The 14,314-nt window shown below is 52.7% G+C and overlaps 1 protein-coding gene across 3 annotated transcripts in view; it reads left to right on the forward strand.

Moving 5' to 3' along the window:
* Window positions 1-14,314, forward strand: part of LOC120394448 (C-type lectin domain family 2 member B-like) — a 1,239,960-nt gene that overhangs the window by 563,454 nt on the left and 662,192 nt on the right. The window contains exons 1-2 of one of the 3 annotated variants that reach the window (XM_039518684.1): window positions 5,300-5,382; window positions 8,017-8,235. In XM_039518684.1, coding sequence (XP_039374618.1) covers window positions 8,157-8,235 — 79 coding nt within the window. In that variant the 5' untranslated portion in view covers window positions 5,300-5,382; window positions 8,017-8,156. Of the gene's footprint in view, window positions 1-5,299; window positions 5,383-7,120; window positions 7,180-8,016; window positions 8,236-14,314 lie in introns of those variants that run through there. The other 2 variants (XM_039518686.1, XM_039518685.1) reach the window with 2 other exon arrangements.

Consider the following 14,314-nt stretch of genomic DNA (forward strand, 5'->3'; position numbering starts at 1 on the left):
TACCCACCAAGAGTTTTTTAACCCACCCAAATTCAGGCAGCCAATTTCATAAGGCTCCCCACCAATTATAAGGTGGCTGGCCAGAGGAGTAGTTCTTAGCCATTTCCCTTAGATGTTTGGTACGTTGAAAAGTGTTAGGGTAGGTGTCATTTACAAAAACAGCATTTTTCATTTATGAGGGCGCAAGTTTTTCCTTGGGCTGCTAACATTATGTCTAAAGCCATTCGGTTTTGCAAAGTTAACTGGCGCAGCTGGGACATTTTCCCGGACTGATTTTCAAATAGAGTCGCAGTTTTATTGGTTAAAGATTCTAGTAGTCCCTGTAGACGGATGACACCACCCCTTAAGCTAATGAGACCAGCCCACCGCTGCCACGACAAACCATTACGGATATTAATATTTCTGAAAGTTTCACGGATGTTACGAACGTGGGGAAAATGAGGGGGAGTGAGGGAGATGCGAGAAGGCGGTGTGAGCCACGCTAAATAACATGACCCTGCCCAATCAGGGAAGAGAGAGTAATAAGCTTTGGGCCCGCACACCCAGTATGTTTCATACAGTGCGTTTCGGGTATTTCATTTCTTAAAGTAGGAGGTAACCCACCACCCGTTGGACCACTGTTCCCCTGGTAACGCAGAGGGTCGTTGTGCGAACCGCAGAGGCACAATTTGGTAGTGGTGTTTTCAAAGTGCAGTGTAGTACTGCTTGAGCAGTTGTAGAAGACAATCGTATATTTCTTAACAATTAGTTGGACACCCTCGTGATCTGAACAGGGCTTCTTAAAATCTGTCTCTGAAGGCTTGCCCACCCATGAAAAAGTTGTATTGGGGTGAGGGATCCACATATGGGATAAGTGGGATGCGCAAGGCTTGAAGCCAAGATTTTTACTAAAGGCAGTGCCATTAAAATACATGTTGCATTTACTTGTTCCCACAAAAGTTGACCCTTTTTCTTTAACAAAACACAGTGATCCTGTCTGATTGGTTACCCTGAGATATTTGTTAATTGGCACTCCTGTTTTGTCCCATGTAAGATTGTGTTGGACTGGATCTTTTACTCTAGCCAGTGGCATTCAAGTTATATTAGCAGTGGTCAGGGGAATGGGTGCGAAGGGGAGTCCCTGTTCTGCATTTACTGGAAATTGAGTACATACCCAGCAATTACTTCTATTTTCTAAAATACGAGTTTTAACCTCGTGGGAATATTTAATAAAAGCATTATCTTCATAAGCAGAAAATAAACTAAAAAGGCATAATAAAAACATACAGTTGTCAGAATAAAAGGTCCTCTCATTTTTTTCGAGTCAATTTAAGTCTGATGTCTGAAAGAGGTAAGCTGGTCCACTGGTCAGAGGCAGTGTCCTCAGTGGTGGCAAGAGCTGCTGGTCCATCACTGTGGTTCACTACGGCTGGCTTGACGTGGGAGTGGTGGATCCAGGATTTGCGTCCTTCCAGGAACACTGCAGTCTGGGTTGTTAAAAGAACCTGGTGGGGTCCAGTAAACCTTGGCTGGAGGGTGTTGCCACGAACGAACTTTTTGGCCCAGACGAAGTCCCCTGGTTGGAATGGGTGGACCTGTTCTTCCAGCGGCACGGTCTGGGAAAACTGCGAGGCTTTCCAAAGGGTACGGAGGCGAGCCTGTAGGGAGAGAAACTGGCACGTAGTCATATGATCCCCTCCCAATAGTGAAACATCAGCACGTGGTAGCGCCCCGCCTTTGAAAGGGGGGTGTCCACAAAAGGTTGGTCGTGCACCTGTAAAGGCATTTCTTTACTTACACCTATATTACTCACAAAGGTTTGGCGGAGGCAGCCTCTGGGCTATCCTCAGGGGAGGGATATGCATCCTGCTGCATCTGCTTGATCTTTTGCCTAGTAATTACTCCTCCCAAGGTGTGCCCTTCCATTTCCTCCTTATCCCTCTGCAGAGATTCTGATCTGGAGTCCTGCAGATTCCCCTCTGCGCTCTGGAGAGAGTCCCCCTGCGGAGGAATAGGGGCAGGTGCAGTGGGGACCAACTGACGAGTCAAAACACGCCGTGGTTTATACTCTTCATCGAAATAACATGGAGGATTCACTCTCGGAGAATACCTGACTGCCATAATTTTAAAGATTTCCACAGCTCTGCTGCTGTGTCCCAACAAAACCAGTAACATAACTGTCCCGGATGGTCTTTTTCGATCTGGCTCCTTACTCCTCTTAAGGCGGCCTGTTCGAAAGAGCCATACGAAGGCCACCTCATCTCCGGGTCGACCAATACCGCGGTATACCCAGTCCAATGTCTTACACACAGTGTGTACAACTTCCTCCTAGACATTCCTGTCTGTACTGGGAGTTTCCCTTCGTTCCATAACTTATTTACAATCCCCAGCGGACTCTCAAGAGGCACGCTAGTCCCTTGACCATGGTGTCTGACAGGAGCCCTCCAACTGGCGTTTATCCTGCTGTCCAGTACACGACCCCTCAATATTGAATTGGCTGGGAGAAATCTCCCGTGGCGCCTGCCAATTCGTATATGAGTGGTCTGACCACTGGACAGAGGCACCGCACCAGAAGGATATCCCGGACGAGCCCCCAAATTGTTAGGTAAAAAGCAAGTCCTTACTCACCTCTCCAGCACCCGAGTTCGTGCGGAGTTGGTATGGGGCTCACAATCTGTCAGAGACCAGACACCACTTCGTTGATCAACGGGCTCACACTATCCTTAGCTTAAAAGGCTTCGGAGTAAGTGTGGCAAGTTTATTAGAGTTGAGCATCAATATTTATACACAGAAGTAAACAAAGTGATTAACAGATCATAATGGTCATGCATAATCAATTAAGATTCTACAGGATAAAACAGGTTAAAATGTAAATTTGAAAAGACAAAAGGGGAGATGGCTACTTAAGCGGAGGGGGGTGTCATGAGTAGTTCGCAGGTCAGAGCTTTGAGTAAAAAGTTTCAGACAGAGACATCAAGTCTGGGTTAAGTTTAAGCTCATCAAAAGTTCAGACTCAACATCTATACTGGCAGTTTCAGTGCTAACACTTTTGTCACTCAGGGGTATGAACACCCCCCCCCCCCGCCACCGCCCGCCCGCCCAACTGACAAAAGTTTTAGCGCTGAAAAGCGCCAGTATTGACAGCGCTTTATCGTTCAGGGTGGTTTTGTTTGATCGCCGGGAGAGCTCGCTCCTGGTGATAAAGTACAGCTACACGGCACTGCGGCTGCGGTGCCGTAAGGTGCACTGTGTAGCCATAGCCTAAAAGAAGGTGGGTCTTCAGGACGCCTGAGTTCTTTACCCAGATGTGGGGGAGTGAAGTCTAGTGGTCAAAGCACCCATTTTAAACCCAGCCCTGGGAGAAAGTTGTCTAATGGTTAAAATAGAGGAGTGAGTCAGGATGCCTAGGTTCTGTTCCTAGTGCTGCTACTGAGTATGTGAACATGGCAGGGTGTTGGTTTGTGCCTCTGCCTTAATTTCTCCTCTGTGAAATGGGTGTAAACATGCTCACCCAAAGCACCTTGCGATCCTTGGATAATTGGTTAAGTATAAAAGCAAAGAATTGCTAATCCATTCATAAAAAGAACAGGAGTACTTGTGGCACCTCCCCCAGCCCACTCTCCCTGTGAGGAACCTGCTAAGTAAGAAACTCCCTCCCCACTGCACATCCCCGGCCCCGGGCCAGCGAGGAGGAAGGACCCTGACCCAGGGTGTGACCGGTTCTTGGGAAAACAGCAGCAGGGAAGCCAGGCGCAGCCGGAGAAATCCCCAGGGAGCTGCGGACCGAGCAGGCTGCGGGGGCGGGGAGCAGGGGAGGTGGGTCGGTTCCAGCCCAAGAGGAGGCGGCTCCAGTCTTGACTATAACCCGCTCCTGGCTCCGCATTGATTCATTGTTTCCAGCAGCCGTTTGTGGTTGTGAACAGAAGCGCTGCAAGCCCGGGCCAGGTGAGAGGGGACAGGACCGGACCGGACCGGCCCAGGGCTCTGAGCTTCTCTGCGCTCCAGGCGCTCAGTTCTCCGGGCGGGGCGGGAATGTATTTGTTTGGGGAAATTAGGGGGCCAGGCTGGGACAGGTGGATATTTTGTGGGGGCTGTAACCAGGCTGGGTGGGGTTGTTTTCAGGAGGCGAATGTGGGGGGCAGGTTTGATCTTTTGGGGTGATGGGTGGCACAGCGAGCTATGTAGAAACGGAGCATGCACAGTGTGGCTTGTGTTGATTTCCCACGCCAAGCCAATAGGTCAGGGGCTCTCAAACTGTGGGTTGGGACCAGGGGCGGCTCTAGGAAGTGCCCCAAGCAGGGAGGCGCGCTGCGGGGGGGCGGTCTGGTGTCCCCGGTCCCGGCTCCAGTGGACCTCCTGCAGACGTGCCTGCGGGAGGTCCACCGAAGCCGCCTGCCGCCCTCCAGCGGGACGCCCCCCCAAGCGCGCGCTTGATGGGCTGGGGTCTGGAGCTGGCCCTGGTCGGTACCCCTCAAGGGGTTGTGAGGTTATTACATGGGGGGGGTCATGAGCTGTCAGCCCCCACCACAAAGCCTGCTTTGCCTCCAGCATTTAGAATGGGGTTAAATATATAAAAGTGTTTTGAATTGATCAGGGGGCTCATGCTCTGAGGTTTGCTGTGTGAAGGGGAGTCACCAGTACAAAAGTTTAAGAGCCACTGCAGTAGGTGGTGCCTTGGTTCTTTGCTAGCCCTGCCCTGTCGCTGTGGCCTGGCGGGAGTGAAGGCGAGACCCCTCCCCCAGTCCCTGCTGAGCTGGGTGGGAAATGACAGGGCTCCTCAGTTCTGATCTCTACAGTTCTCATCCCCTCTTGTGTTTAAAGAACAGGAGAACTTGTGGCACCTTAGAGACTAACAAATTTATTTGAGATAAGCTTTCATGGGCTACAGCCCACTTCATCGGATGCATGGAGTGGAAAATACAGTAGGAAGAGATATATACAGAGAACATGAAACAGTGGGTGTTACCATACACACTGTAAGGAGAATAGGAGTACTTGTGGCACCTTAGAGACTAACAAATTTAGTCACCCACTCCTGTGATGGACCCACAGGGATTCAGGCCCAGCTGCTCTGGTGAAGGTTACAAACCAGTTTACTCTGTAGCTCCCTCTTCATTCCCCTGCATCATGGGAAGAAAGTGGTGCACAGACCCTGGAGTGGGAATTATGGACTTTTGTGAACCCTGCAACCAAGGGGAGATGCTGAGAAGAGGACTGTGGCCCAGGAAGGGCGAAGGGCTTGTGTTAATTTGTTTGGATTCTCACTCCTCCCAGAAGAGGGAGGACACTTGTTGCCATGGTGACTGTGGGGAGCTACACTGAATTTATTACCCAACTGCTGAGGGGAAACTGAGGCATGGCCAGAGTTCAACTGAGGAACAGGCTCACTGGATGCCAGGCCAGGTAAGGGCCTCTTCCAGAACCCATTCACTGAGAACTGGTGGCTGTGTGGATTATTTTGATGCACAGTTTTATGGTGCTTTGCAAGGTGATGGCATCAAACTGTGATTTCATATGTGGTTGTTCAGGTTATTGTACCCACCGTCCCCGTGGGATCTGTGTGCTGGCTAAGTGGTGTGACTAGCACCTGTCTGAGCTGCCCATCCTCCGCAGTATCTGAGCATCCTCCTTGGGAATCAGTGTTTTCCTTTTTCTGTGTTTCCCTCCCCAGAAGAACTGTCTGTCTCACTTTACTGTTCTGCATTGACACTCTTCACTGTGGTGTCTGTGCACCTCCCATGTAAAATCAATAGTTAGACCCTTAGTGGGCTTCATGGAGTCTCCTGCACTCTTCCCTTTTGAGGTAAAACTCTACGTGGGGTATGTTTTGGCTTTTTTGAACTGGTTGGCTGGCTTGTTTCAGAGTTTTTTTGTTCTGTTATTGGGGGGGTGTCAGTGTTGAGTGTCGTCATTGTTATGGGGCTTCCCCTCTGTTTGTTGGGGAATCTGTGGCTGGGCACTGCTGCACCTGGACCTTCCTCAGTCTCTGCTGGTGAATTGACACCTTTAGTTTCTTTGGCTTTAGTTGAAATGTAGCAGCCTGGTACAGAGAGACTCCGTGCTCCTTGTGCTGAGTTTGCTGATGAACGTAAGAATGGCCAAACTGGGTCAGACCAATGGTCCGCACAGCCCTGTATCCTGTCTTCAGACTGTGGCTGTTGCTAGATGCTTCAGAGGGAATGAACAGAACAGGGCAATTATTGAATGACCTGTCCAGTCCCAGCATCCGGCAGTCAGAGGCTCAGGGACACTCAGCATGGGGCTGTGCCCCTGACCATCTTGGCTGATATCCATTGATAGATACATTCATGGAGGATGCGTCCAATTCTTTTTTGAACCCAGTTATAGTCTTGGCCTTCACAATATCCCCAGGCAATGAGTTCCACAGGTTGACTATGCGTTGTGTGAAGTAGTTCCTTGGATTTGTTTTTAACCTGCTGCCTGTAACGTCATTGCGTGACCTCTGGTTCTAGTATTATGCAAAGGGGTAAATAATAGGTTTTCTCTAACATTCAGGATTTTATAGACCCCTATCCTATCCCCCCTAAGTTGTCTCTTCTTTTTGTTTTTGTTTTTTTTCCCAAGCTGAACAATCCCAGTCTTTTTAATCTCTCCTCATATGGAAGCTGTTCCACAGCCCAGTCATTTTTGTCACCCTTCTCTGTACCATTTCCAGTTCTAAAATATCACTTTTCAGATGGGGCTGCCAGAGTTGCATGCAGTGTGGAAGGTGTGGGGGAGCCCTGGATTTATCTAGTGGCATTGTGATAAGAAGACAGAAAATCTCTCTCCCTTTCCTAACAGGCTGTGAGCTGGTTTGACGGCCGCTGCGCATTGTAGTTCTTTGAAAACATCCGCTCAGTGACGCCAAGATCTTTCCTGAGCGGTAACAGCCCATTTAGCCCCCGTCATTAGCTCTGTGTAGCTGGGATCATTTTCCAACCTTCCTCCTTTTCCCCAGCCTGCACAGAGAGCGGACGGGGGGCGGGAAGGCAGGTTCTGCACCCCGCAGTGCGGGCCCCGGCTTGTCCCCGGGTCAGGGAGCGACGGCGGGACCGTCTGTCCTGGGGTGGGCGCCGATTGGCTCCGCTCTGACTTGGAGCCAATCAGAAAGGGGGTGGGAGGGTCCTGCCTCGCTTTGGGACGGGTCACTTTTTTGGGCGCTGCGCAGGGCTCCGGGCCTGCCCACTCGGGTCTCAGGTGAGCGCCGGGCCGGGCAGCGCGTGTCTCCGAGCTGGGTCAGGGATGCACTGAATCAGCTCCAGGGACGCGGTTACCCCCAGGCACCCCCCCTCCCCCCTCCCCCTGCTGAGCCTTGGGCTCCGGCTGCCGCCTATTCCCAGGAGCCGCGTTGGGGGGATGCGGTGGAGCCGGCCGGAGAGAGCAGGGCTGGGGCCGCAGGAGCTGGTTTCCCTGGGGTTTGGGGGAGCAGGGCCCAGCTGGAGGCTGAAGGGGGGCAGTGGCCGCATCCTGGCGGCGGTGCGAGGGGCGGGGAGGCAGAGAAAAGCGGAATCCGGCTCCGCGCAGAGCGGCGGAACTTCGGAGCAAGAGCGGCCCTTGGTGCGGGAGCGGAGCGGCCTGAGGAGGGACACGGGCCCGGACACCAGCGCACAACGTGGGGTGGGGGGGACTGTGTCCCTTAGAGCCCTTCCAAGGTGCTGTGTCTGTGCCCCTCCCAAAACTGCATCTCAAACTCACCCCCCCTCCAACTTCCCAGAGTTGCCAGTGCAGGGGGAGGGACCATGCACAGCCCCGCATTGTGTGCCCGTCACTCCAGACACACGGCGTGTGCACATCCCTGCCTGCACCCCACACCCAGCGTCCGTGGGCCCCTCTCCTGCCCAACTCCCAACTGAGGACTGAGAGGAAATGCGGAAAACTTCAGTGAGGGGCCTGATGACACAGGAGGGGGTTGGTTACTGCACTATTCTGGGCTTTTGTTACTCTGGGCTTTTGTTCTGATGAATGGGGGATGGGACACCACAAACAAACCCACTGACCCTTATGCTGTCCTGACTCTGACATTTCACATTCTAGATCACCTGGGAGAGAAGCCAAAGCCAGGGACACTGCACTGACTGGAACTGACTCTGCCACGACTGCGTAGAGCCATTTCTTGCAGCTGGCTCCAAGCTGATCAGAGTCCAGCACCCACCGCTGCCTCCCTGAGAGGAGAAATGTGGAAGGGAGCAGAAGCAGATCCTCCTGGACAGCTTCTTAACAGCTCCATAGACTTGAAGGGTTCTGGAGAACGAGGTAACTGGAGCTTCCCTGCCTAGGAACAGGCTGAACAGAGGAGATGCCTTTCGGGGGCGGGTGTAGCTCTTTCCTCCTCCCCACCCTTACCCCCGCCTCCTGCAGCAGAGGCTGTATTGCTCCAATGGACTCGGCTCGTGCAGCACATGCTCTCTTGTGTGGCAGTTGCACGTATGGTTTTTAGGACTGTACGTGTTCTACCCCCTTGAAAATGTTTGGCTCACGTCTCCCTGGGTCGCTCCTGTCACTGCTCTTTCCTTCTGTTTGTTTGTCCTTCCAGTGTGTGAGCTGAGGTGTTTGCACTCATAACCCATGCAGAGCCCTGCCTCCGAGCATGGCCAGGAGCAGGTGTAGCTGCCTGTGGCCACAGCACATTCATTTGTGTTTTGCCAGTGAATGTATCATGCCCTCAGATGTGTCTCTGGGCGCTAGGGAAGAGGGTTTGCTAAGACTGAACTCCAGCAGGGGTTCCCTGATTTACTCTCCCTGGGATGGAGGAGGCTCTTCCAAAGTTCCCACCAACCTTTGGTGGTTAATTATGACAACTCTGGATATTCATGTTAACCATATAAATGCTCAATCCCTTTTTTAACTTTCCTAAATTCTTTTTATCAATTTCCTGTGGCAGTGAGTTCCACAGTCTAATCATACATAGGCTGGAAAAAATAGTTCCTTTTCCACCTTTTTAATCTCATTGAATATCCCCTTGTTCTTATGTTCTGAGACAGGGAGAACAATGGGAAAGTGATAACTACCCCTTTAAGGGACAGGCAGGAGGCCACATCTGGCACAGGTGTAATCAAGGCGGCCCTGCCCCACCATAGGCCTGGGCTATCTGAAGAGGAAGAGGGAGCTGAAGGAGAGAGGGGAGTTAGAAGCCAGGCAGGCTGCAGCAAGTGGTGGTAGTTTCTCGCAGGCTGTAGGAGACCAACCTAATCAGCCTGAGGGTACGTCTACACTACGGGACTATTCTGAATTTGCATAAACCGGTTTTGTAAAACAGATTTTATAAAATCGAGTGCGCGCGGCCACACTAAACACATTAAATCGGTGGTGTGCGTCCATGGTCCGAGGCTAGCGTCGATTTCTGGAGCGTTGCACTGTGGGTAGCTATCCCGTAGCTATCCCATAGTTCCCGCAGCCTCCCCCGCCCCTTGGCATTTCCGGGTTGAGATCCCAGTGCCTGATGGGGCAAAAATCATTGTCGCGGGTGGTTCTGGGTACAGCCTCACCCCTCCCTCCCTCCCTCCCTGACAGCGGCAGACAACCGTTTCGCGCCTTTTTTGCTTTGCTTGGTGAACCGTGCAGACGCCATAGCACAGCAAGCATGGACCCTGCTCAGCTCCATACCGCAATCGTGGATGTTTTAAACACCTCGCGCACTCTCGTGCAGTATATGCTGAACCAGGACCTTCGAAGCAAGGCGAGTAAGAGGCGGATACGGCAGCGCGGCGATGACAGTGATGAGGACGTGGACACAGAATTCTCTCAAACCGCGGGCCCCTGCGCTTTGGAGATCCTGATGGTAATGGGGCAGATTCTATCCATTGAACGCCGATTTTGGGCCCGGGAAACAAGCACTGACTGGTGGGACCGCATTGTGTTGCAGGTGTGGGACGATTCCCAGTGGCTGCGAAACTTTCGCATGCGTAAGGGCACTTTCATGGAACTTTGTGACTTGCTTGCCCCTGCCCTGAAACGCCATAATACCAAGATGAGAGCAGCCCTCACAGTAGAGAAGCGAGTGGCGATAGCCCTGTGGAAGCTTGCAACGCCAGACAGCTACCGGTCAGTCGGGAATCAATTTGGAGTTGGAAAATCTACTGTGGGGGCTGCTGTGATGCAAGTAGCCAAAGCAATCACTAAGCTGCTGCTACGAAAGGTTGTGACTCTGGGAAACGTGCAGGCCATAGTGGATGGCTTTGCTGCAATGGGATTCCCTAACTGTGGGGGGGCGATAGATGGAACCCATATCCCTATCTTGGCACCGCAGCACCAGGGCACCCAGTACGTAAACTGGAAGGGGTACTTTTCAATGGTGCTGCAAGCACTGGTGGATCACAAGGGACGTTTCACAAACATCCACATGGGATGGCCAGGGAGGGTTCATGACGCTCGCGTATTCAGAAGCACTACTCTGTTTAAACGGCTGCAGCAAGGGACTTACTTCCCAGACCAGAAAATAACAGTTGGGGATGTTGAAATGCCTGTCGTTATCCTGGGGGACCCAGCCTACCCCTTGATGCCATGGCTCATGAAGCCATACACAGGCAGCCTGGACAGTGGTCAGGATCTGTTCAATTACAGGCTGAGCAAGTGCAGAATGGTGGTGGAATGTGCATTTGGCCGTTTAAAGGCGCTGGCGCACATTACTGACTTCGCTCAGACCTCAGCCAAACCAATGTCCCCTATGTTATTGCTGCTTGCTGTATTCTCCACAATCTCTGTGAGAGTAAGGGGGAGACCTTTATGGCGGGGTGGGAGGCTGAGGCAAATCACCTGGCCGCTGGTTACGCGCAGCCAGACACCAGGGAGATTAGAAGAGCACACCAGGAAGCGGTGCGCATCAGAGAAGCTTTGAAAACGAGCTTCATCAATGGCCAGGGTACAGTGTGACTGCTGTGTTTGTTGATGAACACCCACCCCCCCTTGATTGACTCAGTCCCTGTAAGCAACTCCCCCTCCCCCTTCGAGTCCAGCTTACTTATGCAAATAAAGTCACTCATTTAAAAAGCATGAATTCTTTATTGATTCATTATAAAAGAGGAGAGAAGTAAGGGTGTGCTTTGGGAGGAGGATAGGAGGGATGGAGAAGGCCATTAAAAAAATTCAGACTAACGGCAGCCTTTTGGTTGGGCTGTCCACGGGGTGGAGTGGGCGGGTGCACGGAGCCTCCCACGCTGCGTTCTTACACGTCTGGGTGAGGAGGCTAAGGAACATGGTGAGGGGGGAGGGTGGTTATACAGGGGCTGCAGAGGCACTCTGTGATCCTGCTGCCGTTCCTGAAGCTCCACAAGACGCCGGAGCATGTCAGTTTGATCACGCAGCAGCCCCAGAGTTGCATCCCGCCACCTCTGATCTTCCTGCCGCCATCGCTGATTTTCCTGCCGGTCTTCCTGCCGCCACCTCTCATCTCGGTTGTCCCTCCTGTCCTCACGTTCACTGGCCTCTTTCCTGTAATTTGAAACCACGTCCTTCCACTCATTCAGATGAGCTCTTTCATTGCGTGTAACTTCCATAATATCTGAGAACATCTCATCTCGCGTCTTCTTTTTCCTCCGCCTTATCTGTGCTAGCCTTTGGGATGGAGGAGGGATGGTTGAAAAATTTGCAGCTGCATGAGGGAGATAAATATTTAGAAAGATACATTTTACAGAACAATGGTTATACTGTTTCACAGTGAACATCACTATTCACCTAGCACATGTGATTTCCCTACAAGGTCGCATTTTTCATCTTAATAGTGACTGCTTGCAGCTCTGGGGTTACAGATCTCACAGACACATCAGGTCCAGGCATCAGAATTCAGCTTGCATGCGGCCATGGTAAGCCACTGTCTCAGTGATTTACCCCTCCCCACCAACGCATGGCTAATACCACGCTAGCTCCTGCTAATCAACAACCTTCCCACTCCCCACCCACTGCTTGTCCGGTAGCTTGGGGAAGATCGCCTCGCCGGTGACCAAACAGAAAAGATCATCGGCATTTCACTCCTCCCCTCCCCCCGCTTTGCTACGTGAAGGAAAGTGTTTTTTTTAAGCTGCTGCATTCCACGAACCCAGTAGAAAAATGGCCACCCCCCTTACTTAAATTCCTGATTTTTAACCAGGTTATCCTGAACGATATCACTTTGCTGAGGATAACAGAACAAGATAAAGAGCGGATGCTTCTTGAATGCCAGCAGTCACCGGGACCATACGCTGCTATGCTTTGCCACGCAATGATCCCTGATTACTTGCTACATGCATGGCATGGTAAAGTGTCCTACCATGGTGGGCGGAACAAGGATGCCTTGCCCAGAAACCTTCTGCAAAGGCTTCTGGAGTACCTACAGGAGCGCTTCATCGAGATGTCACTGGAGGATTTCCTCTCAATCCCCGGACATGTTAACAAACTTTTCTAAGTAACTATACTGTCTGCGAATGCATCCCAAGTCCTCAGGGCAAATCAATCATTAAAAAAGGCTTGCTTAAAAAACACTGTTTGCTATTTGCAAAGGTACACTCACCAGAGCTCCCTTCCATGGCGTCATTCTGTGGAATAGTTGCTTGTGAGGGCTGGGAGCAGGGTAATTCCGTCAGGGTGATAAAAAGCTCCTGGCTGCTGGGGGTCACGGAGTGCTGTGTGCTCTCTGCTAGGTCTTCCTCTTCTTCTTCCTCTTCATCTTCCCCGTCTGCATAATCCTCAGACATGGCAGAGATTACAACCCCCACCTCGGAATCCACGGTCAGGGGTGGGGTACTTGTGGCGCAGCCCCCTAAAATTGCATGCAGCTCAGCATAGAAGCGGCATGTTTTTCGACCTGCCCCGGACCTTCCGTTTGCTTCTTTGGTTTTCTGGTAGGCTTGTCTGAGCTCCTTAACTTTCACTCTGCACTGCACGGAGTCCCTGCTGTGGCCTTTAGCCGTCATAGCCTTAGAAATTCTTTCAAATACTTTTTCATTTCGTCTTTTGGAACGCAGTTCTGTTAGCACTGAATCCTCTCCCCATATAGCGATCAGATCCATTACCTCCCGAGCGGTCCATGCTGGGGCTCTTTTTCGATTCTCAGGAGACTGCATTGTTAACTGTGCTGATGAGCTGTGCGTGGTCACCTGTGATGATGAGCTCTCCACGCTGGGGAAGCAGGAAATGAATTTCAAAAGTTCGCGGGGCTTTTCCTGTCTACCTGGCCAGTGCATCCGAGTTGAGAATGCTGTCCAGAGCGGTCAGTGGTGCACTGTGGGATACCGCCCGGAGGCCAATACCGTCGATTGCGGCCACACTATCCCTATTCCGATATGTTAATACCGATATTAGCGCTACTCCTCTCATCGGGCAGGAGTACAGAAACCGATTTAAAGAGCCATTAAAATCGATATAAGGTGCCTCCTAGTGTGGACGGTTTTGGCGTTAAATCGGTTTTACGCTCCTAAAACCGATTTAAACGCCTAGTGTAGACCAGGCTAGAGTCTGCCCTGGGTAGCAGGGGAACAACGGGGACGCTTTTCTCAGCCCAGAGAAACGTCATTTTCCCTCCCACCCCAAAACCATCCGCTCCCGTGATTTGTTCCCCGGGTAGCGGAGTTCTTGTCTCAGGAGGAAACTTCAGCTCCTGCAGTTTAACCGCTTATTTTGCCCCCACCCCAACAGATCCCTCCCCACCCGATCAGCGCACAGCCCCCACCCTACTACCCCGCCCGACCCCTCCCGATCAGCGCACAGCCCCTCCCCACTTCCCCGCCCGACCCCTCCCCACCCGATCAGCGCACAGCCCCCTCCGCACTACCCCGCCTGACCCCTCCCCACCTGACCAGCACACAGCCCTCCCCACTACCCCGCCCGACCCCTCCCCACCCGATTAGCGCACAGCCCCCTCCCCAATAGACCCCGGTTCCCCAGTGTGATCGATGCACCCACCCAGCTCCCTGCTCGCCCCCCCTCCCCGCTCCGTGCACAACACCAGCCCCTCCTCACCAGCTGGCGCAGACCCGCAGCCCCCGATCGCTCCGCGGGCAGCCGGAGCCCGGCTCGCAGCTCGCCCAGGCTCGTGTCCCCCGGAGCCGGAGCCCCCCGGGGAGCGGGCTGGGAGCGAACCCGGCTGGCGGGCAGAGGGAGCAGCGAGGGGACGGGCTGCCCCGCCGGGAGCTGCCCGGCTCGGGGAGAGGGTCCCGGTGCTGCAGCCCCGCTCAGCGGAGCAGGTCAGCAACCCCCACAGTGAAATGCCCCGGGAGCGGGTTAGGAGCAGAGGCTCCAGCAGGGCAGGATGCCCCAGCGCAGCGCCGCTTCCCTGCACCGGCCTTTTTATACCCTCCGGGTAACCAGCGTCACTGACTGAGGCGCTAACTTATTTTTGCCGCCCAAAGCAAAACAGAAGAGC

This window comes from Mauremys reevesii, unplaced genomic scaffold (assembly GCF_016161935.1).
Source record: "Mauremys reevesii isolate NIE-2019 unplaced genomic scaffold, ASM1616193v1 Contig6, whole genome shotgun sequence".
Taxonomy (NCBI): domain Eukaryota; kingdom Metazoa; phylum Chordata; order Testudines; family Geoemydidae; genus Mauremys; species Mauremys reevesii.